Raw genomic sequence first — 25,724 nt, forward strand, 5'->3', positions numbered from 1 at the left:
AGTCGCCACATTCCGGCGCCTGTCCAGGGAGAGGCTGGTACGGGAATCGAACCGTGCTGCTGGCCTGCTTGGTCTGCTTTAAAAGCCAGCGATTTAGCCTGGTGAGCTAAACCAGCTCCTAATGCTGATCCAAACCACTGGATAGTAATCATTTCATTACCAGGGGCTGGTTTAGCTCACTGGGCTAAATCGCTGGCTTTTAAAGCAGACCAAGCAGGCCAGCAGCACGGTTCGATTCCCATACCAGCCTCCCCGGACAGGCGCTGGAATGTGGTGACTAGGGGCTTTTCACAGTAACTTCATTGAAGCCTACTCGTGACAATAAGTGATTTTCATTTTTTCATTTGTCAGGCAGTTGTGAGTTGACTCCAGAGGATTGAGCCTAGAATCCAGGCTGAACCCAGTGCTCCATTGAGGCAGTTTGACACTGTCAGAGAAACCATCTTTCAATTGGGACATTAAACCAAGGACCCATCTGCCCTCTTAGGTTAGCATGAAAGATTCTACAATCTTATTTTGAAGAACAGTGGAAGAGAAGTCCTGTGCAATATTTGTCCCTCAGTGAACATCACTTAAAAACACATGATCTTGCCACTACCTGTATTACATTGCTGTTTGTGGGAGCTTGCTGTACACAATTTGGTTCTACATTTCATACATTACAAAAGAGCCCACACTTCAATAGTACTTCATTGGCTGTAAAGTACTTTCGGACATTCTGAGGTTGTGAAAGGCACTATATGAATGCATGGCCAGAGTTTTAGAACCCCCCCCACCACCACCACCTCCCTCGCACCCCCCGGCAGGTCCAGAGACACCAGGAAGAATAACACAGCATGGAATCCTGCCAGCCCTGACCCAGACACAATTTTATCGTGGGACGGACATGGCCTCGGATAGGGAGCCTGCACTTTCCTCCATTAAGGCCTTTGTGTGGCCACTTAATAGCTGCTTCAGGGCCGTTTCCCGCCCAGCCTAAACTTTTCAGCCGGAGGGGACCCGATAACTGAGGGTGAGAATCAGAAAATGTTCTCACTCTCGATCTCGGGTGGGAAGGCTGGGGGGAATCTCCATTGGAAGGCCCCATCAGACTGAAGGCGCCCTCTCCTCACTGACTAGAGAGACAAATCCCTCCCCAACTAATCCTCACCATGCCACCGCCCTGCCGCCACTGGCCTACCCCCTGTCAGTGAGATCATCCCTCTCACCACCCACCGGAGCATCCTCTCCCGTCACATCCCAGTGATCCCTTGTACATAGCATCACTGTGCTTCCTGGGGCTTAGTCACAGGCACAGCATTTTGGTACTTCTTCTGGCCACTGCAGCGCTGTGCCAGGATTGGCCAGATTGGTCGACAACTCTCCAAGGCGGGACTTCCTTCCAAGGCTGGATGGAAATTCCATCTGATGACAATCAATGATCTTTAGAGTGTGAAATGGCAGAGGGCCTGATGGAGTCGGCAGGGATGCGTTCCCCACCGTCTCTCCAGGTGACGGGCGCTGAGTACTTACCATCCTGAAAATGCTTTTTTTCGAAATATTTTTATTCAGGACATTTTCCATTTTACCAAATACACAGCACTCATTCAACTATATACAATTTGCATATTCAACAACCGAGCCTTGCGTCCCCCGTTTCCTTATTACAAAACAACCATCCCCCTCGTCTCTACCCCGCCCCGTTGATGATTACCAACTCTTGAAGAAGGAGCTAAATAGCCTCCACCTCCAATAAAACCCTCCTCTGACCCTCTGATGGCAAACTTAATTTTCTCCAAATGCTGAAACTCCGACAGGTTTGCCAACCATCCCAACCTTGGTGATTCTGAAGCCCGCCACCCTAGCAAAATCCTCCTCCAGGCTATCAGGGAGGCAAAGGCCAACACATCAGCCTTTCTCCCCTCCTTCATTCCCAGCTTATCCGATACCCCAAATATCACTACACGGTGCCACCCTTACTCTTAAATTCTCCAAAAGGACTCCCAGAATCTTGACAATTTTGGACAGGACCAGAACATGTGTGTGTGGTTTGCCAGCCCACTTAAACACCGGTGACATCTGTCCTCCAGTTTTGGAAAGAACCCATTCATGTGCGTTTTGGTCATGTGCACTGCTTTAAATTGAATTAGGCTCAAACTTGCACGTGAGGAGGTAAAACATATCCAACGTAAGGCTTGTTATGGGGCAGGGTTTAGAGAACCCCAAAATGTATAATGGAATTCACCTGACCCACAACTTTTATTAGATTGTGGTATGGGGAGCACACGGCCCACTCTACAGGTGTGGTACAGCAGACATCTAACAGTATTTTTTTAAAAGCGAAACAATGTTTATTCTATGAACTCAAGTTAGCCTTTATAAAACATACAGTGAACATCTTAGCAACCATCAATTCAAATACAACCCCCAAAGAATACAACACTAAGTAATCCTTAAACTTTTCTTTTCACATCCATATGACATAAAAAACCTTTTAACAGAAACCCATCAGGTTTAAATTCTCTACTGACAACAGTTATCACTCTGAATTCACCAACTGATCAAGAGATAGTATTTACATGGCAGAGAGAACATCATTACACCTTCTTTGGCTGCCTGCAGCTCCAACACTGAAACAAAACCAAAAAACACAGACACATCCAAGCTTTTCTCACACTAAAAGCTGACAGACAGCCCAGCTCCACCCACACTCTGACATCACTGCAGTAATAAACCCCCATTTCTTAAAGATACTCTCACAAGCCAGGCTTTACTCAACACCCCCCTTCAAACGCCCTACCCAACTCCTCCTCCCATTTCCACTTTATCTCCTCCAGCGAGGCCCTTTCCCTCTCCATCAATTGCCCAGAGATATCGGAGATCCTTCTCTCTCCTATCTTATCCTCAGAGGCAACCTTGTTCATCAATGAAGGGGATGGTAAATGCTGAAATGTGGCCAACCCCTTCCTGTAAATACTGTAACCCATACCTCACCGGAAGCTGAAACTTTTCCACCAGTTCCTCCAGTCTGGCAAATCTACCCTCCACAAGCAAATCCCTAAATCTCTCTACCCCGCTCCCGTTCCCACACCCAGATCCGAGGCACCTCGCCTGCCCACACAAAGGCTGAGAACAGCCTATTAATCTTCCCCCAAACAAAGTTAGGTAGGAAAATCGGAAGACTCTAGAAACTAAATCAGAACTTCGGAAGGATTGTAATTTTCACTGTTGAACCGGTCAACGATAGCAGGAGAATGATCAACCTCCTCAAATCACCCTTCATCCTTTCTACCAGATTGGCCAAATTCAACTTGTGCAACAATGCCCAGTTATGAGCCACCTGTATTCCCAAATACCTGAAGCTTGACCGAGACAGCCGGAATGGCAGTTTCTCCAAGACTCCTTCCTGGTGCTGAGAACTCACCGGAAACACCTCACTCTTTCTCACATTAAGTCTGTATCCTGAAAAGGAGCCAAACTTACTCCATAATCCTCCTCAGACTAGAGATCGGGTCTGCCACATATAACAGCAAGTCGTGTGTTAGTGCGAACACTTGTCGTGGGGGGCTCTATGCAGCAGTCTGATCCATGAGATGTACCTAGGTCTGAACACAAATCACCCCAGTATCTGGTCGAACGCTTTCTCCGCATCATTGGAAATGATTACTTCCGGCTCCGGTTGTGACGGGGTGACATCACTACATCCATTAACATCCTTATATCGACCAACAATTGTCGGCCCTTCACAAACCCCCATCTGATCCTCAGCTACTACCCCTGATAAACAATCCTCCAAGCACGTTGCCAGTACCTAAGCCAATAACTTCACATCGGCATTTTATAGGCCGATAAGGCCCACACTCCTCGGGATCCTTATCCTTTTTCAACATTACAGAGATCAAAGCTTGTGCCAATGTGGGCTACAGCTCCCCCCGGGCTAATGAGTCATTGGCCATCTCCATTAGATGAGGCCCCAGCTCCATTGCAAATTATTTGCAACGTTCCACTGGGAATCCATCCGGGCCCGGAGGCTTCCCAGACTGCATGGAGCCAATGGACCTCATGACTTCCTCCAGCCCAAATGGGGCCGCCAGCCCTTGCACTGTCCCCTCTTCCACCACCGGGAGCTCTAGACCAACCAGTAACTATTTCATGTCCAAGTCCCCCTCCGGGGGCTCAGACCTGTATAACCCTGGTAAAAGGTCTCAAACATCCCGGGCAGGATTCTCTCAGCCCGGGGCCGGGCCGGAGAATCCCCGCAACCAGTGCAGATCGCGCCACGCCTCCCCGATGCCAGAAGGCGATTCTCCGCAGAGCGGAGAAATGGTGCCATCGGCACCGGCATGGTCTGCGCGGCGCCCATCAGGGGCCGCTCTCATGCCCCCCCCCCGTCAATTATCAGCCCGGGATGGGAAACCCGAGTTCCGCCGGTGCCATTCACAACTGCTCTCAGCCGGTGGGACCTCGGCGAGGTAGGTCCGGGGGGCGGCCTGTGGGGGGAGGGTGGATCTACCCCGGGGCGGCCTCCATTGTGGCCTTGCCTGTGATCGGGGCCCACCAATTGGCAGGCCGGCCTCTCGGGTTGGGGGCCTCCTTTCTTCGATGGTGCGTCGAGGCCGGCACGGAGAAGGGAGCCATTGCGCATGCACCCGTTGGTGCTGGGGCCACTGTTCATGCACCTGTTGGTGCTGGGGCCTCTGCGCATGCGTGAAACCCGCGGCGCCCAGTTGACGCCGGGATCAGCAGCTGGAGCGGTGTGGGTCGCTCCAGTGCCGTGCTGGCCCCCTGTAGGGGCCAGAATTGCTGATCCCGAGGCCATGTTGACGCCATCGAGAAATGTGACGGCCGACTGGGTCCTTTACTTGCTCAATTTCCCTCGAAGCCACCTGCTGTCTCAGCTGGTGTGGCAACAACCTACTGGCTTCTCCCCATGCTCCAAAAACACCCCCCATTTTCCCCATCGAAACCTGTTAGAACTCCATCTGGAGCTTCTTCCTCTTCTTCAACAACTTTTCCTTTGGGATGGCTGAATACTGCCAATCCATTGCCAGAATGGCCTCAACCAACCTCTCTCTCTCCATCCTCCCCACCTTCTCCCTGTGCACCTTGATCAAGATCAGCTTCCCCCTAATTACCGCCTTTAATGTGGAGGGAGTAACCTCTATGTTCTTATTCAATTCCACGTGCATTTCCATAGCCGCACCGGTTCTTTCACAAGCCCCTTAACCGCCAACAGTGCCACATTTAACCTTTGTAGGGTGCACTCCTTCTCCACACACAGATCCACAAAGTGAGGTGCATAGTCTGGCATAACAATTGCCGAATATTCCGATCCCACCACCCCCAGGAGCAGTGCCTTACCCATAATAAAGAAGTCAATATGGGAGTAAACCCAATGCACATATGCGAGAAAAAGGAAAACTCCTTCTCTCTGGAATCCTAAACCTCCTAATCCTTACTCCCCATCTGTTCCATGAACCAAAGCAACTCCTTTGTCACCCCGATATCCGCAGGGATTTGGGGTACGACCTATCCGGCCCAGGATCAAGCACACAATTAAACTCTCCTCCATAAGCAACTGATGTGAATCTAAATCCGGGACTATCGCCAACAACTTCTTAATGAACTCCGTATCATCCCAGCGAGGAGCGTACACATGTACACATTCACTAACACTACAGGAACTCCCTCCAGCCTCCCACTCATCATCACATATCTTCACCCCCCCCACCCCCCGAATTCCCCACCATGTTACCGACCGAATAGGGAACCCTCTTCTTAATAAGCACCGCGGCTCCCCTCATCCTCGTATCGAGTCCCGACTGGAAAACTTGTCTTACCCACCCTGTCCTCAACCTCATTTGTTCCCTAATCCTCAGGTAAGTCTTCTGCAAAGAGACCACTTCTGCCTTCAAATCTTTTAATTGGCTCATTCAATCCCCTCATGTTCCATGAGAACACTCTGATTGGGGTCCTCCAGAAACCCCCCCCCCCCCCCCCCCCCCACACACACACACACACACATGCCCCCTTATCCTGATCAGCATGACTTAATCGTAATGGACTCCCACAGGCCCACCCAAGATGGCCACTATCACCTCCCTCCACCCAAAATCTGCACAAAGAAACTATCACTGTCGGCGACCCTCTCCTCCCCCCACACTTCCCCCATCCCAGACAAAAAAAAAACACCGGCCAAGACTCATTTCCCCAACTCACATAGAAAACAAAGAAAATAAACCCCCTCCCCCTCCCAAATAACCAGCTGCGGTTTTCTCCCCCACTTCACTCCCTTTAACCAGCTTCTCTTCCAGCAGGGTTACACCCACCTGAGGAAAACACAAGTCATATTTACAAAAAGCACCACACACTGCCCCCCTACGCAAACCCACGTTTATTCATGTACCCCAAACCAATCCGTCCTCACACGCACTCCCCCACCCCCACATGCTTCCCACTATTCCCCACAGTTGCTTTAAGACATCCAAGGCCCGTAGGGAGGCAGATATTACAGAGTTATTCAGACATGTAACAGAAAAAAACGAATAATAACAACTCTCAGCACACAACCAAAACTCAGCCATGCAGGTGAACCCACCCAAATCCTTCAAATGCCTCTCAGTCAATGTTTCTCAATAAAGTCATTTGCCTCCTCCGGTGTATCAAAGTAATTTTCTCTACTCCCATGCATGACACACAGGCAGGCCACAGCGTCTCAGACTCCTCCCCCGCCTTTCCGTACCTGGCACATCTGATGGGCAATGGGCAGAACAGGTGGCACGACCCACCTGGGACATCCGAGAAATCGAAGGGACCCTCCAGGTCCGGTTGCCTCAGAGGACAGCCCCCAAAGGGGATCCAGGTCACAAGGTGGGAATCACAGCAGGCCATTTCCATTTCTGATGTACAACCTGGGGATCCACCTAGACGTAGCATTAGGGCTTGGAAGGCCAGAAAGTTAGACACCAGTTAAGTTGGCACGGGTGCAGCACATAGGATAGCATTAGGGTCTAGGGCACAAACCTATCGAAATATGTACTCCAAACACGTGCTCACATAACTTCTAACCTGTCTCGGTGTTCTATCAGAAAGGTGTGAGGAATGGGCTGGGCTGGCTGCAGAAGTGGTGCTGGGGTGATTGGGGGGTTGGGGGTGGGGCAGGGGGTGGTGGATGGGCAGCCATTGGAGGTGGACATGGGTCAGGGCCCAAGGTCACCCACAGAACATCGCCCCAAGTCCCGCTACCCTTTCCTCTCCCCCTCCCCCACTGCCCACCCTCCCCCCACTCCCACCCTGCCCACCTCCGCCACCCCAAGAGTTTGATGGAATCAAGTGATGGAATGGCCAGCTCGCATGCAGGGATCATCCATGCGGATGGTAGAAAGTGCCACCGTGGGCAGGAGTCAGACATTGTCGAATGACGCAGAGCGCCAGAGCTCATCATAGAGCGGGTCGTCATCACCTTCTATCCCATGGGCCAGACCTGCTGATACTGCCAACCTGGGGCCCGCACCCTCGTAGTGAGTCAGGTAGGAATCACGGAGTGGGGTGCAGATGTGGGGAGGGGGGTTGGGCGGTGATGCCAGGAGGGTGGACATGGGAGGGGGAGGGGGTCTGCCGCGAAGTGGGGGAAGGTGTGCGGCTGGAAGGGGATTTTCATGCTGCCGTTGACCAGGCCCTGGTGCACACTTTGTGTGGCTTCCTGTGGCTGCCCGCATGTTGTGCCCATCCTGGTTATCTTCTTCGCCAGACGAGGTCTGGCATTCATCCTCTGCCTACAGAACGTCTCCCCTCGGCTGCGCAATGTTGTGGAGGACGCAGTCATGCCACCATGAAGCATACAAAGTGGCAAAGATTAGTGGGAGACTAGAGGATTGGGAAACCTTTAGGGGGCAACAGAAAGCTACTAAAAAAGCTATAAAGAAGAGTAAGATAGAGTATGAGAGTAAACTTGCTCAGAATATAAAAACAGACAGTAAAAGTTTTTACAAATATATAAAACAAAAAGAGTGGCTAAGGTAAATATTGGTCCTTTAGAGGATGAGAAGGGAGTTTTAATAATGGGAGATGAGGAAATGGCTGAGGAACTGAACAGGTTTTTTGGGTCGGTCTTCACAGTGGAAGACACAAATAACGTGCCAGTGACTGATAGAAATGAGGCTATGACAGGTGAGGACCTTGAGAGGATTGGTATCACTAAGGAGGTAGTGATGGGCAAGCTAATGGGGCTAAAGGTAGACAAGTCTCCTGGCCCTGATGGAATGCATCCCAGAGTGCTAAAAGAGATGGCTAGGGAAATTGCAGATGCACTAGTGATGATTTACCAAAATTCACTAGACTCTGGGGTGGTCCCGGTGGATTGGAAATTAGCAAACGTAACACCACTGTTAAAAAAGGTAGGCAGAGAGCAGGAAATTATAGGCCAGTGACCTTAACTTCGGTAGTAGGGAAGATGCTGGAATCTATCATCAAGGAAGAAATAGCGAGGCATCTGGATAGAAATTGTCCCATTGGGCAGACGCAGCATGGGTTCATAAAGGGCAGGTCGTGCTTAACTAATTTAGTGGAATTTTTTGAGGACATTACCAGTGCAGTAGATAACAGGGAGCCAATGGATGTGGTATATCTGGATTTCCAGAAAGCCTTTGACAAGGTGCCACACAAAAGGTTGCTGCATAAGATAAAGTTGCATGGCATTAAGGGTAAAGTAGTAAGCATGGATAGAGGATTGGGTAATTAATAGACAGCAAAGAGTGGGGATTAATGGGTGTTTCTCTGGTTGGCAATCAGTAGCTAGTGGTATCCCTCAGGGATCCGTGTTGGGCCCACAATTGTTCACAATTTAAATAGATGATTTGGAGTTGGGGACCAAGGGCAATGTGTCCAAGTTTGCAGATGACACTAAGATGAGTGGTGAAGCGAAAAGTGCAGAGGATACTGGAAGTCTGCAGAGGGATTTGGATCGGTTAAGTGAATGGGCTAGGGTTTGGCAGATGGAATACAATGTTGACAAATGTGAGGTTATCCATTTTGGTAGGAATAACAGCAAACGGGATTATTATTCAAACAATAAAATATTAAAGCATGCTGCTGTGCAGAGAGACCTGGGTGTGCTAGTGCATGAGTCACAGAAAGTTGGTTTACAGGTGCAACAGGTGATTAAGAAGGCAAATGGAATTTTGTCCTTCATTGCTAGAGGGATGGAGTTTAAGACTAGGGAGGTTATGTTGCAATTGTATAAGGTGTTAGTGAGACCACACCTGGAGTATTGTGTTCAGTTTTGATCTCCTTACTTGAGAAAGGATGTACTGGTGCTGGAGGGTGTGCAGAGGAGATTCACTAGGTTAATCCCAGAGCTGAAGGGGTTGGATTACGAGGAGAGGTTGAGTAGACTGGGACTGTACTCGTTGGAATTTAGAAGGATGAGGGGGGATCTTATAGAAACATTTAAAATTATGAAGGGAATAGATAGGATAGATGCGGGCAGGTTGTTTCCACTGGTGGGTGAAAGCAGAACTAGGGCGCATTGCTTCAAAATAAGGAGAAGTAGATTTAGGACTGAGTTTAGGAGAAACTGCTTCACCCAAAGGGTTGTGAATCTATGGAATTCCTTGCTCCGTGAAGCAGTCAAGGCTCCTTCATTAAATGTTTTTAAGATAAAGATAGATAGTTTTTTGAAGAATAAAGGGATTAAGGGTTATGGTGTTCGGGCCAGAAAGTGGAGCTGAGTCCACAAAAGATCAGCCATGATCTAATTGAATGGCGGAGCAGGCTCGAGGGGCCAGATAGCCAACTCCTGCTCCTGGTTCTTATGTTCTTATGATGTGGGGGACACCCCTGGGCTATATTGGAGGACCCCTCCAGTATGGCCCAGGAACATGAACCACATATTCAGGATGCCGAAGCGCCACTCAATTGCAATCCTGGTTGCTGCACGGGCATCGTAGTAGCAGGACTCCGCATTGGCCTGTGATCTTTGGTTATGAGTCATCAGCCATGACCACAGCGGATAACTCTTGTCACCCAAGCGGGGGATTGCATCGAAAGTGTCGGGAATCTTCGAGTGTGCCAGGAAGATGGCATTGTGCACACCGCCTGGGTATCAGGCGCAAACATGCATGGTGTGCATCTTGTGGTCGCATGCCAGCTGCACGTTCATGGAGTGGTACCTCTTTCGGTTTGTGACGATGACTCCCTCATATGCCAGTGCTGGTAGAGGGACATGTGTCCTCTCGCTTACCCCCTGGACCTGGGACATCCCGGCGATGGCAGCGAATCCCGCTGCCCGGTAACCTGGTGGGCTTGGTCATTGAAGCTGATATCTGTGCCATCCAGTCATAAAGGGCCCCCATTACATCGCGGATATACCTGTGCACTGAGGTCTGCGAGATGCACAGTAGGCTAAGACAGCTGGCTTGTAATGCAGAACAAGACCAGCAGCGTGGGTTCAATTCCCGTTCCAGCCTCCCCGAACAGGCGCCAGAATGTGGCGACTAGGGGCTTTTCATAGTAACTTCATTGAAGCCTACTTGTGACAATAAGCGATTATTATTATTACTCAGCACCTGGAAGGACCCTGTGGTGAAAAAGTTCAGGGCGACCATCCCCTTATCAGTCACCGGGAGCAGGTGTCCTCCCCCATAACTCCACAGTTCCAAATGTGCCATAATCAGATAGATATGCCGGATGGTCACCCTGCTCAGCCAGAATCTTCAGCGACTCGCCCAATCTGGCAGGTCCTCAAAAGACAGACGCTGCCAGGACACATGGGTCCTAATGCCAGGGGGCCTAATCTCCTCCTCGGCCTGTTGGTTGGCCGGCTCTCCATCTTCCTGTTCCTCTGGGGCAAGCTCTGCTGCAGCAGAAACCTCCCGAGCAGCTCCTGCTCGTGCAGCCTCGGAGCATCCACCAGGTCTGCGGCGGAAAAGATGCCAACCATTCATTTTTAAAAATAAATTTAGAGTACCCAATTATTTTCTTTTCCAATTAAGGGCCAATTTTTATTGTGGCAAATCCACCTACTCTGCACATCTTTGGGGTGTGGGGGTGAGACCCACTCAAACACAGGGAGAATGTGCAAACTCCACACTGGCAAATACCCGGGGCCGGGATCGAACTCGAGTCCTCAGCACCGTGAGGCTGCAGTGCTAACCACGGCGCCACCGTGTCGCATAGATACCAGCCATTCCTTGATGGATACCAAAATCCATTGTCTGCACGGGGTGAAAGGCACACATGTTAGCATGGTATGTACCCCGTGCCCAACCAGATCCAACGGGCTACACAGCGCCCCCAGCCTGCACTGCAGCCCCTGTCCCCACATGTCCCCCTCCTCCACTCCTCCACTCCTCCCTCCTCTCCCTTCCCCACACACACCCCTAGCCATTTCCCCTGGCAATTTGTCCTCAACACCACATCCCTGGGCCCATTGATGTCTGGCAACATGGGGGCCTCTAGCCCCGGCACCCATTCCTGCTGAGAAGAGTACCGGAGGCTAGTGTTACCCATGGCAGAGGTACGCTCTGTGGCCTGCGTCCAGCACCCCCCTGAGGAACTACTGTGGGTGTCCCTTTTAGGTGGGCTGCGTGATGCCCCGCCGGCAGGGTGACGCTCTGATTGTGGGGGTTACGAGAGGAGGGAGGAGTGGAGGAGGGTTACATGTGGGGACAGGGGCTGCAGTGCAGGGTGGGGACTCCGGAGCGAAGCACTGCATAGGGTCAACTCCACCTGCATGTGCGCAATGCTCAGCCTGACGCAGCTAAAAGTGGTACTTAGATCCCACTTAACAAGAACCCGTATGAGTAGGTTCTTCCCGGTGGTTGAGGATAGACGTGAACAGTGCCAAGGAAGCCCGGCCAACCACGCCCACATGTTCTGGTCCTGCCCCAGACTTGCGGGGTACTGGACAGCCTTCTTCGAGGCAATGTCCAAAGTGGTGGAGATGAGGGTGGAACCATGCCCGAAAGTGGCAGTCTTCGGGGTTTCAGACCAGCCAGCGGCGGGTGGATATCAGCTAAACCTAAGACATAAGAAAGGCGAACCACAGGACAGGAGGGGGCAGGAGGTGGGGGGGGGAGGGGGGGGGGGGGGGGGAGGAGGGGGGGAAGAGGGAGGAGACAGGGAACAATAGGGGGAAACCAGTGAGGTGGGGGGGGGGGAGGCAAGGGAATGACAGCCGGAAGGAGGGCACGGGAAACAATAACAACTTGGCATCTACAGGAGCAGAGAACAAGGAAAATCCGGGCAAAAGACGGGACGAACGGCTGAAGCTGAGGTGATTGCGAGACGAAAACGGCAGCGAAAACTGTCCGCAAGAAGCAACGGCAACACCAACACCAGATCCATTTGCGTATTGCCCTCTGTAATTGTTCTGTAATTGTTTCCCCGGCGCCCAAATGTATATGTACCCCCCCCCCCAGTTCCCCCCCCCCCACCCCCCACAAACAGATGCCTACTTATGTGCTAAAAACAATATTGCCAATTGTACAGAGTTGCTGTTGTTGAGATAGCACATAATAGCCTACCAATTATTTTATTTTATCTTTTTTTTGTTTGTTTTGTTTTTTGTGCGTGTTCCCTTCTCTTCTATGTACATATATATATATGTATTCTATTCTGTGTACATAACGGTAAATAATTCCCTCCAAGTCACTCACCACCCTGAGTTGGAAATATATCGCCGTTCTTTCACTGTTGCTGGGGCAAAATTCTGGAACTCCCTCCCTAACAGCACAGTGGTATTCCTACACCACATGGACTGCAGCAGTTCAAGAAGGCAGCTCACCACCGCCTTCTCAAGGGCAATTGGGGATTTGTATTAAATGCTAGCCGAGCCAGCAACACCCGCATCCTGTAAAAATTAAAGATTTCTTTTTAAAATCAACGTGTCTCAATAAGTTGAATGAGCCATCATGCTTGTGTAGTCAGTCCCAGTCTCACATTCTTTCCTCTGAGAAAATCCCCACAAATGTTAGCTTTTTCTGGTCCTTCTTTTAAAAGCTCCCATTGACGGCAGCATAAACACCGGAGTGGTGCACGCTGGCGTCAATGGGCCTCCTGGCCCAGCGGTTCAGCAGCCCTCAGGGGGCCATCACGGTACCGGAGTGCTGCACGCTGCTCCGGTGCCGATATGTGGACCTGCACTGCCAGCACAGGTCCGTGCATGCGTGCGACGGCCGTCTCTACGCTGCGCATGTATGTGGTGACCATCTGGGCACCGGCGCCGCGCAACATGGCGGAGCCCTACAGCGGGCCCGTGCAGAAAGAGGTAGGCCCCCTCCAGACCGTGGGTGCCCGATCGCGGGCCTGGACGCTGTGGAGGCCCCCCTGGAGTCTGATCCCCACGACCCCCCCACCAGGACAGCCACTGTGGTCGCAGGTCCGAGCTTCGGCCGGATGGTACCAGGTTGGAACCACGCTGGCGGAACTCGGTGGGAATTCGGCCAGTCGACCGCGGAGAATCACCGCGGGGCCTCTTTCAGTGGCCCCCGACCGGCGCCGCGTCAACCGTGCGGGCGCAATTGCCGCCGCTTCTCCTGTCGCTGGAGAATCATGTTGTGGCGTTGGAGCGGCGTGGCGGGAATTTCCCGTGTCACTGCTAATTCTCCGATCCGGTGCAAGCTCGGAGAATCCCGGCCATTGAATCTGTTTCTTCCGCCGTCTCAGGCATCGCTTTTCAGATCACCACGGCCTGCTGTCACTCTCGAGTTCAATTTGGAATTCTCTTGATAACAGTCCCTCATGATGAACTTTGACCAGCATTCTCCAGAAACTATGTTGGGAATAAACCGACCTCAGAAACAGCACTCACACATTCCACTGTCGCCACTCATCTCATCCTACAATTTAAAGAGGCGGCGTCATTTAATTAGAGGAGCCTCTGTAGTCCTAGCTTGTGAAATGCATCATTCCAAAGGCTCAAGTCCAACGGTTCCTATATTTATTCGTGGTCTGGCTGGGATTAAGCAAGAACAGTTAACAGTGACAGTGAGAGAATCTACGGCATGAAGTTTATCCACTGCAATCTTCTACACTGTACATCATACAGACCTGTTATCCTGACCTTTCAGACCAGCCATCAGAAACCTGCATGTTGAACGATGCCTGTTCAATTGCACTTGAATTTCTGGGGCCACCCCCAGTTAAATATGATAGTTGAAACTGACTGACACTCAGATGCTATACCGAGGGGGTTCAGCACTTTGTGGAGGTGCTGTGTTTTTGGATGGGAAGCTCGCAGCTTTAGCTGCAGATATGGGCCCCCGCACATCCGGGTCAGAGACCATGCATGCGCATGGCGGTGGCCTCCAGTGGCTGCGCCGTGCTCCATGGCGGACTCAGACCGCGGAGCTGGACCTCCTAAATAGTGCTCCCGATCAGCCATGCGCCCGACCCTGAACCCTGCCCAAAAATTGCCCAGTCCCGTATGAGGTTCCCCCCCCACTGCCCTCCGATCGGCCCGCCCCCGACCATGGCGGCCGCGGACTGAGTCTGGCATGCGAGTATCCTGAACGGCAGGACCAGATTAGATCCACGCCAAGTACACTGCTTTTCAGGGCCCGGAGAATCGTGGAACCGGCGCCAGTCCTGATTCCATGCGCAGAATAGGATTCTCCGCCCTGGTGCCAAATGCGATTTCGGCGTTGGGGTGCGGAGAATCCAGCCCCAGGTCTTTACTCCTTGACACCCGGACTCACACTGCGGATCTACTTGCTCGACGGACCCACGTGCTTCCTTGCCATTGGCCGAGGTTCGTGTGCTTCCATGCAATAGGCCCAGGTGGTTCACATGACCCACAAAATATCATCCCTTATAAAGAGGCGCACGCTACCACAGAAACAGTAGACATTTCAAAATGATCATCACAAATGGTGCAACGTTGTCTACATAGATCAGGCAGCACTCTGAGGTGCTTCCATACAATTGCAATACATGTAATATTCACCCTGTACATTCAGTGTGATTCATATGGCCTGAGGGAGTTCTATACAATTCAACCCCCTCCCCCCCCCCCCCCCTCTGTTCACTATGGCTGACTGGTGTAAGACAGCGACCCTTCCCCAGTGTGCAGTTCAGTATAACCTACATAGAAAACCTGAATATTATTGCACTTTGTGATGTTTTGAAATGTATGTAACATTTTATGAATAAATTACATTCTTGCAAGAAAAAGAGGTGTTACCTCTTCAGGAGGATGAAAAACATTGCACGGCACCATTTCAAAGAAGAGAAGGGGTTCCCCCCACACCCCCCACCCCCCAAGTGATCCAGTCAATATTTATTCTTCAAATATCACTGCTAATCACTGACCGGCTGATTACTGATGACTTATGGTCTGAATAATAATTTCAAAATGCCACCAATCTTGGAGGGATTGATCCATTTTCAAAAATATTCAGTCTCAAGGTGTGGGCATTATTTATAATGCTGGTAGTTATTACCCGACACCAAAAACAATAAGAACAAACAGTGGATACTAGAAATCAGAAATCAAAACAGAAAATACTGCAAAAACGCAGTTGGTCTCGCAGTAACTGTGGAGAGAGAAGATTGGATTTTCGCCGAGCTGGATCGACTCCAGAGACTCTTAAAAATGGTGAGCGGGACCCAGACGCAGAAGAGCCACCCTTATTTGCAACAGATCAAATTTTTTTTCCAGTAGGGGAATGGGAGTGGGGTCTGGATGGCACAGGTGGGAAATCCAAACTTGGTGGGCCCATTTCAAAGCACTGCTGAGTTCAAGCAGACCCTTGTTTTCACTGTTCCGACCGCCTTCACACACAGCGTGGCAATTTATGGAGTAGACATAAACACTCTTGAAGGGCGGCAAAGCGCTTTTAGTACCATGATCTGAGGTTTTTAAATCCCGAGCCATTATATCATGAAAAAGCAAACTGTCAGTTACAATTTTAAAAAACACACTGCAGTTGGACTGTTTTGATTGACTGACGATCTAGTGTATGTTAGAAAGAAAAACATTAATCTCTGTTCCTGCAGTTTCAATAGTGCTCTTGTTGATGTTTCCCAAGGGCTGTCATTACAGTTGAGGTCATTATAAATGCTTGGCTGAGTTCCAAATGCTGATAAAACACTTATCCCCGCAGAGGGAAATCTGAGTTTGCATTTTGATTGGTAGTTTAAAGAGGCTATTAAAAGACTAGAGGTCACTGTTGTGGTTACTGAATAGAAGCTTGTTTTTTTAAAATAGTAGATTGAACAATTGAGAGCTGTTAAAAAACATTGAATGGGTTTCATGGATGGGGTCCATATCAAGTGTGTATGAACCCTAGTTCTATTCAATTGTTAGAAGTTTATTTTTTCATCTCCACGTGGTTCCTGAGGTCTGCAAATGTTGAATTCTATGTGAGTTGCTATGGGGATAAGCTGGGGGAGGGATGAAATGGGTGATGGGGCAGTATGCAGCAATGAACAGGGTGTCTCCTCACCCATTGTGCTTCATAGGTGTCCAGGGTCAATGTTGAGGACTCCAAGGATGAGTCCCTCCTGACTGTACACCACATGCTACCACCTCTAGTGGGTCTGCCCTGCTGGTGGGACAAGGCATACCCATGGATGGTGATGGTGATACCTAGGATAATGTCTATATGATTTGCTGAGTATGACTACACCAGGCAGTTGCTTGACGTGTCTGTGGGACAGCTCATATAATGTTTGCACAAGACCCCAGATGTTCATAAGGAGGACTTTGCAGATTGTGTTTGCTGTTGTTGTGACACGTGCCCAAGTCGACGCTGGGTGACTCATCAGGTGGCTCATTCCTTTCAGGCTTTGTAGCGGCTTGATACAACTGATGGCTGACCAGGCTGGTTAAAGGTCAACAACATTGCTGTGGGCCTGGAGTCACATGTAGGCCAAGCCAGCAGTTTTCCTTCCCCAAAGGGCATTCACAAACCAGATGATGTTTTACAACAATCAGCAATGGTTTCATGATTACCATGACTGAAACTAGCTGTTTTTATAAATTCCAGATTTATTAATTGAATTTAAATTCCACCAACTGCTAGTGCATCAAGCAGGGCTGCGTTGTCCTGGATGGTGTCGAACTTCTGGAGTGTTGTTGGAGCTGCACACATGCAGGCAGGGGGAAGAGTAATCTATTACACTTGTGCCTTGTCAATCTGAGCTCCGTTAACTTGGAACAGACTAGGAATGTGGAGAGAAAAGAGAAGCTGAGATTGCTTTTTTTGGATAAAGGTTAAGGGGTGCTGCAACCGACCCGTTCAAAATGGTGAAGCGCCTTGATAAGGGTACACTTTGGAGAAACTGTTTCCACCACATGTTCCCATTCCTCCAGGGTTGTCCTGGGTGTTCTGGAATTAAAGATTGCCCTTGAGAAGGTGGTGGCGAGCTGCCACCTTGAACCGCTGCAGACCCACCCGTGCTGATGGGAGGGGATGGGCCAAGAAAGTTGCCTGTAAAATCATAGGGACAATTTAAAAAACATGCTTTTTCACTTCCTTGTTATAAAAGGCTGACTGACAGCCAGAAATCATCCCGTTGTGTAATGGAAAAGGGTTTCTCACTTTCCAATCGGGGTGAGAAGGCGGCAAGTCACGTGATGAAACCTCAGGAAATACATGAACGTGGAGTCGGCAACCCTCTTTCCACTGGCAGGAGGGTCGGTAACCCATGGATACAGATCTGGGATTGGCAAGAGGCAGGCCAGGAGTAATGCTTTTATGCAGCAAGTTATGGTCACGACTCCATAACCTGAAAGGGCAAGCAAGCAGATGCCAAAGAGATTTTGGAGATATTCTCAAGAAGGAATATAATATATCACATTTATAGAGAAAGCCAGGGAGGTGAGACCAACAGGATAATTCTTTCAACGAGTCAGCGCAGGTATCAAGGACCAAACTCTATGGTCCTGAGAATGGAATCTTCCTCACGTTGATTCAGCTGCTCACTTACAGCTGAGCCATTACAGTCAGTGCGTGAAACTTTCGATGTTCAATAAACTCTGCACGCTGGGAAATTCCAGGAGCGGCAAATTTAAGGACGGCAGCAGTTAGGTGCATCCACCATCCAGGGTTTTGGTCTTCTCCATAGTCTCAGCTTCAGTGGCAGTCAGAGATAGAGGCAGGTAGGAGCCAGACATCAAACAAGGAAATTAGTCATCGGTATAACTGACTATTAATAGACTTTCACTGACAGAATTCAGCGGAGGATTCAGAGGGCGCCATTTAGCCACTGCGGAAGCTATTGCTGGTTTGGTAATTGCTGCACACACTAAACAAATATGTAAGTTAGGGGCTACCGGGCTTCTTCCTCACGGATCACCATGTCAGCTTATTTTCTGCGTTTCAGGATTTAGTCCTGTCACTTCTCAAAAATATAGAAATTCAGATTGACACTGAGCCTCGTGGGACAGATTATGCAGAAATATCGAATCCTGGCCCAGCTCCAGCGAGCATTATCATCAGTGTCCCCAGACAATCAAATTAGTTCCCATTGCTGATAGTTACTCTGTAACCCTCCAGTGTCCCTTTGATCTGCAAACACTCGCTGACTCTCGGATTATGCATGAAAAATACTGAGTTGAGTGAGACATAGCTGAGGGTTGTTGGGTCTCACGGGTAGAACTACACTTCAGCAAAAAGCTACACCTTTCAGAGTTGAATTTAGAGGGTTAGCAAATATTAGAAGAGGGCTCTTGTCTTTTACTTATGTCACCTTTTGGGGTTATTTACTCATGCGCAGTGCCAAACACCATTTCCATAAAAATTCCCTCTCAAGCAGAGTGTATTTAGAAATGCCTAAAATCTGATAACATAGCAAATAAAAAGTTCTTGATCATCTGCCACCCTTTCATTATCGACCCGGAACAAAGGGCATTCAAAATGTGCCTCTTGACATCAAAATCAGTTGCCAAACAAACATTTATTTAAAGGCACAGAGGGTGCCCGTGGGAGTTTATCTAATATGTATCAGATCGAGATTAGTTGATACAAGTTTAAAAGTTTCTACAGGCCATTGTAGAACAAGCAAACTGTTTACCAAATGGTTGTTGGGTTTCAGCCAGGCGCAGTGGGTTACACTCTCACCTCTGAGTCAGAAGGTTGTCTGAAGCCTTCAGCATAAAATCTAAGCCGAGACTCCTGGTGCCGTACTGAGTAAATGCTGTAGTGTTGAATGTGCTACTTTTCCAAAGAGACCTTACACCGAGAGCTTTCAGGTGGATGTTTGATTCCAAAACAGGAACAGAGGAATTCTCTGAATGCTCGCACCAATCAGCCAAAAAATGACAAATTGGGAATTAACCACCCTTATTATTTATGAGATTTTGCAAATTAATTGATTGGATGTGGGTGTTGCTGGCTGGGCCAGCATTTATTGCCCATCCTAATTGCCCTTGAATAAAGTGACTTGTTGGGCTATTTCAGAGATGAAGATCTGTTGTCAGGCCAGACCAGGTAACGATGGCAGATTTCCTTAAGGATAGTAGTGAACCAGATGGTTTTTAACAACAATGTTTTCATAAGTTCGGCTTTTAATTCCAGATTTTTTTAAAGAAATGGAATTTAAATTTCACCACCTGCCATGGGATTCTAACCCAGGAACCGTGAACATTATCCCGGGTCTCTGGAGTACTTGTCCAGTGACCATACTACTACACCACCTCCTTGCAGCTCCATGGTAACATCTTGTGTCTATATTTCAGATTTCCAGCACCTGCAATATTTTGCTTTTTGCACCATGATGCTGCACAGGTATGTAGGAGAGGATTTTGAGATTTCGCAAAGGACAACCTGACAGGGAAGGATGTGCGGCATGGTAGCACATGGTTAGCACTGTTGCTTCACAGCACCAGGGTCACAGGTTTAATACCCGCCTTGGGACACTGTCTGCGCGGAGTTTAGATGTTCTCCCTGTGTCTGCGTGGGTTTCCTCCGGGTGCTCCGGTTTCCTCCCACAAGACCCGAAAAATTGGACATTCTGAATTCTCCCTCTGTGTACCCGAACAAGTGCCGGAATGTGACGACTAGGGGCTTTTCACAGTAACTTCAAGCAGTGTTAAAGTAAACCTACTTGTGACAATAAAGAGCATTATTTAGTTGCCATAGCCCCAGATGATAATAGGCTGCTTTCCCTTTTGAGGGGGAGAGCTGACTGGTGGTGATTTAACCTGAGGATTATCTCAGGCCTAGCTCAAGGTTGAGGAGGTGAGCCGGTATGGGAATTGAAATCGCGCTGTTGGCTTTTCTCGACAGCAGGAACCAGCCATCCAGCCAACTGAGTCCAACCAGCCCCCAGGTATGAACAAAAGACGAAGGAATCAGTGCCAGCAGCATGTCGGTAAAATGCAGGTCACCCAAACTCTGGTCTCAATTGAGTAGTGATAAAACGCTATGCTAAGGTCTAATGCAGCTACATCCATTTGTCTCCTCCAATCGCTTAATCAGTCCTAATTAGTTTGATCCTGGTTTTTCAAAGTTAGCCAGAAATTCTGTTTGTGTATTCAAGACAACACCACAGAGAATGTTTATTCTTTTGGGGAGGAGGGGTGCAGTGCGGGGAATTTCCTGTTTGTGTACAGCTTGTCCAATTTTCTTTTTGGAAAAAAGCTGCAGCCGACTATTTTTGGAATGAAAAATTCCCAGCTTCCTCCTTCCCATAATTGGAGGCAGCCGGGCTGGAACTGGGCCTCCTCTGAGCCATATTCCCGGCATGCTGTTGCCCGTGATGACCTCAAGGTGGCTCTTCTCCAGCCTCTGTTCACATCAGCAGGCCTGCCAGGAACCTCCGCGGAGGCAGCTGATACCACATCCTATTTTTATAGGGGTTTTCCTACTGCTTAAAACTTGATTTTAAAATACATTCATAATTGCTTTTTTTTAACAGGGATTATGTACTGCAGCTTAGAATTGAGGCCTTCTTTTAACGATAGGAATCTGCCAAAATGTTGCTGCTGAGGGTTTTTACTTAATAGGGCTCCTTTTCCACCAGTTTTCTCACATACCAGGCCAAATAGTCTCCTGTGCTGCAAAATTCTGGTTTTTGTTTCCATATTGAATAAAAACATATTTAACAACAGTGATACACTCTGTAAATTATGATATAGTGAACAATTTGGGGGTCTCAGTTTTAAAATAAGAAGCTGGACAATGTTTGGAAGATGAAGGTCATGGCTGTATTACTTCTAATGTTTTGCATTTGTCAAAGGCCTGGACATCATTCAAATCAGTTTCAACATATTACGGGTTGTGTCACATTCGCAGGGGGTGGGGGGTATCCCGTGTGCTGGGGAGCTGCCTCTGGGGTCATGCAATCCTCCAGCCCCCAACCTCGGTTTGTCACTATACTCTCAAACAGTACGATCTCTCACCTGATCTCGACCCCCTGCTGGGGATACCGAATTACACCTCATGTTTGTAAGGGGGTACTATTCACCCCCACTCCTCCTCCCGACACCCCCCACCAAGAGATCATGTGGAAAGGCAGTCATTTGAGCTTCCTGCTCCATTATTTGGGGAATAGTTGGGTGAAGTGCAGGAGGGTTGCTGACACTGGAGGAACCAGAGACAATATGACACTTCTTTGACCATAGAAAGTTAGAGTGCAGAAAGGGGCCGTTCAGCCCATCGTGTCTGGGCCGGCCAAAAATGAGAAAAACAAAACTATCCGCTCATTTGAATCTCATTTTCCAGCCCCTGACTAAAGTCCATGCTTGACGGGTTTCAGTGTCAAGGTGACGCTCGGCAAAGCCGATTGATCTTTGCGGTAGAGGATTAGAATAATCTGTGGAAGAAAGACTTGCATTTATGTAGCACCTTTCACAGCCTCAGTTAGGAGGCCTGGCAGAGCCTCAACTCCTGGTGTTTCCAGGCTCAACCATGTGGAGATATCAAGGCACCTTCGGCAAGCAGGCATCAACACCCGAGCCTCAGCCCACACTGTGACACGTAGGGGTCAATGCGAACAGATGACTGGTGTTCTAGGAATTTTGTGTGATGTGAGAGAGTGGTGTGATTCACCTCCATGCATCTGCTTGGTTGAGAAGGTGGTATCTGCCATCGTTATTACTTTGGAAGGAAACCCATGCAAGGGGCTGGATTCTCCTCCCAGCCTCATCACATTTCAGGTTCACTCCACCGACATGATGTTCTGTTACGCCGGCTGGTACAGGGGTTTCCCATTGTGGGACAGCCTCACACCGCCGAGAGACCCCCGGGCTGCCGGCAAAATGGAGCATCCCGCCGGCAGAGAATCTTTCACCTGGCCGCCATCTTGAATTTACATTACAAACAGTAACCACACTTCAAAAAGTGCTCTCATTGGCTGAAAAGCCCTTGTTAATAATGCCCTGATGTCATGAGAAGCGCTAAATTAAATTCAAAATGTATTCAAGTTGTTTATTCAAAACAGATGATGCCTGTCTGGCTGACTTTGTGTCTCGGCCTCTGTCACAGGATCACCGAGAATTCGTGGACCTCCACCGTCAACATGCACGACTCAACCCTCATATCAATCCCACAGTGTCAGAAATCAGCGTTAAATTTGTAAAACTCCAAACCGATCTGAGATCAGGACAATGTCTGTTTGAATCTCGTCTTCGCAGAGAGTGGGACGCGTGAGTGGGGCAGGGAATCAATGGGTAGGGGAGAACGTTCGAGCTTAGTACTTTCATAGGTTCGCTGTAACATTTTTCAGTTTTTCGACCTCCACCTGCAACAGAGAAGTTTTTAAATGGTCAAAATGTATTAAAAAATACTTCCCATTTTGTTGGGATTTTTTGATCCTTGGTGTACTGTTACTCACAGGGTGGAAACAGGCTATGCGCCCCAAAGTGCCTGGCAAAATCCCTCAGCAAGGGACTCCTTCTTCCCTCCTCTCCTCTGTCCAATTTTCAATGAGCTCCTCCTCTCCCAGGAACCTTGCGGATACTCCCACAGATAGACTGCTGCTGGCTTTCTCCTGCCTGCAGCAGACACTGTTCAGCAGTGCCACTAGCAGGCTCTACAATATCACTGCAAGAACCACTGGAAGCTGATGGAGCATTAATCCGTTTGAAATCACAATCCCAGTAAATTCAGAGGAGCGTCAGCCGAACTTTTGAAATGTTCAATTTTGGCTCGGTTGTGATAGTGCGATGTCGGAAAGGTGAGAAATGTTTTTTTTAGATCTATTCTCAGGATGTGGGCATTGATGACAAAGTTGGTACTTCTTGCCCATCCCTACCCGCCCAGTTTGGTACAACAAAGTTTGCTCGGCCACGACAGGAGTCATATGCCGTTCACAAAATAATAAATGATGGCAAATTATTTTATGACTTGATAGTGATGTCTGAGGTGAACATATGAAGAGGGATAGGCCATTTGGCAGAATCTTAATTCAATAGAGATGGACTGTGGAATGCTGTGGTATAGAGGGATCTGGGTGTCCTTGTACATGAATTACAAGATGCTAAGATGCAGGTACAGGAAGTAATTAGGAAGGCAAACGGAATGTAGGCCTTTATTACAAGGGTGAAGGAACACAAAAGCTGGGAACTCTTGTTGCAGCTGTACAGGTCATTGGTGAGACCACACCTCGGGTACATTGCACAATTTTTGTCTCCTTATGAAAGAAAATAAATATTTGCTTTAAAATGAAAAAAAAAGAAATGAAAATCGCTTATTGTCACAAGTAGGCTTCAAATGAAGTTACTGTGAAAATCCCCTAGTCGCCACATTCCAGCACCTATTCGGGGAGACTGGTACGGGAATTGAACCCGAGCTGCTGGCCTGTCTTGGTCTGCTTTAAAAGCCAGCGATTTAGCTCTGTGCTAAACCAGCCCCTGAGGCAATTCAGAGAAGGTTCACTAGGTTGTTGCCAGGATGAAGGGGTTATCTTATGAGGAAAGGTTGGGGCAGCACAGTATCACAGTGATTAGTGCTGCTACTTCCAGGTTCAATTCCGGCCTTGAATTACTACTTGTGTGGAGTCTGCAAGTTCTCCCTGTGTGTGCGTGGGTTTCCTCTCACAGTCCAAAGATGTGCAGGTTAGATGGCTTGGCCATGTTATCCAAAGATGTGCAGGTTAGGTGGATTGGCCATTATCAATGCCCATGGGGTCACATGGATGGGGGGAGGAGCGGGCCTAGGTAGAGAGCTCTTTTTGAGGGTCGGTGCAGACTCGATGAGCCGAATGGCCTCCTTCTGCACTGCAGGGATCCTAAGGGTGGGCCTATATTCATTGGTGTTTAGAAGAATGAGAGGTGATATTATCCAAACATATAAGATTCTGAAGGACCTTGGGAGGGTAAATATTGAGAAGATGTTTCGCATCTTGGGGAATCTACAACTACAGAACACCGTTTCAAAATAATAGGTCTCCCATTTAAGGTGGAGATGAGGATGATTTTCTTCTTTCAGAAGACTGTTAGTCTGTTGAAGCCTCTGCCCAGAGAGCAATGGAGGCTGGGTCAGTGAAGGTTGAGTTAGACACAGTAAGATCAGTCATAATCTTATTGAATGGCAGAGCAGGCTCAATGGCCATCTTGATCCGCCATTCAATGGGATCGTGGCTGGTCAGTTGCATGACTCCAGCCACCCCGCCCTCCCACCTTGGTTCCATGACTCCAAATATCCTTACCCGACAAACATTGATCAAGCTCAGTTTTGAAACTTTCAGTTGATCCCCCAGAGTTTTTTAGTGGAGTGTGTTCCAGACTTCTATTATTTTTAGCATGAAGACAAGCTCCTGAACAATACTCCCGAACAAACTAGCTCTAATTTCAGGGCTGTACCCTTATTTCCTGGCCTTCTTCATTAGAATAGTTTCTCTCCACTGTGCCTACCGTATCACATTATTATAATAATTCAAATAACTCTTGCAGACGGTTTACCTGCAATGCATTGCGTTTATTCCGTTCGTGTGCAATCTCTTCCTTCAAATCGGTTACATCTCTCCTGCAAAGTGAATGAGAAAACTATTTGATTACCTGAAGTCTTGGTAAGTGTGTCCAACGTCACGCAGGTACAAAGGGGCAGAGATAAACGGGAAATTCAACCAATCACAGATTGGTTCCTTTCAGTCCATTCCCGCACCAAAAAGTGTTCTAATTCTGGTCACAATGCCAGAGCGAATGGAGAGCCATCCAGTACTACCACACACTGCCTCCCCAGGCCCTCCTCCTTCCCACACGCAGAACTTTCCACAGTAACTAATTGATCCTGGGTGGCACAAGAGCTGAGCCTAACCCTGACCTTGCTCATACTTACTTACGTGCAGCAATTGAGAACAGCAACACCGGAAAACATTCCTCGCTGAAGAATGAGGCCAGTAGCAGCTTGTGACTCAGGTGAGACAGGACCCCGCAGGGATTGAACCCAAGAGTGTTGGTCAGTTCCATGCTGGGCAGCTCGATCAGTCATTGAGTCTCATTAGGACTACCTCTCCTCTCCATATTGTAAGCAATTTGCCCCCATTTCCTGAAACTGCAGTTCCCAGTTTGTTGAAGCAACTCTCCCCTCTTCCCAGTTTGATGATGAAGCTGCTCTCCCTTCTTCCCAGTTTAATGATGAAGCTGCTCTCCCCTCTTCCCAGTTTAATGATGGAGCTGCTCTCTCCTATTCCCAGTTTGATGATGAAGCTGCTCTCCCCTCTTCCCAGTTTGATGATGAAGCTGCTCGCTCCTCTTCCCAGTGTGATGAAGCTGCTCCCTCCTAGTCCCACTATTCATATCTTGATTAAGCCGCTCTCTCATTTTCCACAATAAATTTAGAGTAACCAATTCATTTTTT

The 25,724-nt window shown here is 48.8% G+C and overlaps 1 protein-coding gene across 4 annotated transcripts in view; it reads right to left on the reverse strand.

The window, feature by feature from the left end:
- Window positions 1-22,338: 22,338 nt before the first annotated feature.
- The window catches only part of sh3d21 (SH3 domain containing 21), a 145,249-nt gene continuing 141,863 nt past the window's right edge, over window positions 22,339-25,724 (reverse strand). For all 4 annotated transcript variants that reach the window (XM_038801562.1, XM_038801555.1, XM_038801582.1 and 1 more), the window contains 2 exons: window positions 24,827-24,890; window positions 22,339-22,665 (listed from right to left, as the gene is read on the reverse strand). In XM_038801562.1, the coding sequence (XP_038657490.1) occupies window positions 22,624-22,665; window positions 24,827-24,890 (106 nt within the window). In that variant the 3' untranslated portion in view covers window positions 22,339-22,623. The remainder of the gene's footprint in view (window positions 22,666-24,826; window positions 24,891-25,724) is intronic.

The sequence above is a fragment of the Scyliorhinus canicula genome, chromosome 1 (genome assembly GCF_902713615.1).
Source record: "Scyliorhinus canicula chromosome 1, sScyCan1.1, whole genome shotgun sequence".
Taxonomy (NCBI): Eukaryota; Metazoa; Chordata; class Chondrichthyes; order Carcharhiniformes; family Scyliorhinidae; genus Scyliorhinus; species Scyliorhinus canicula.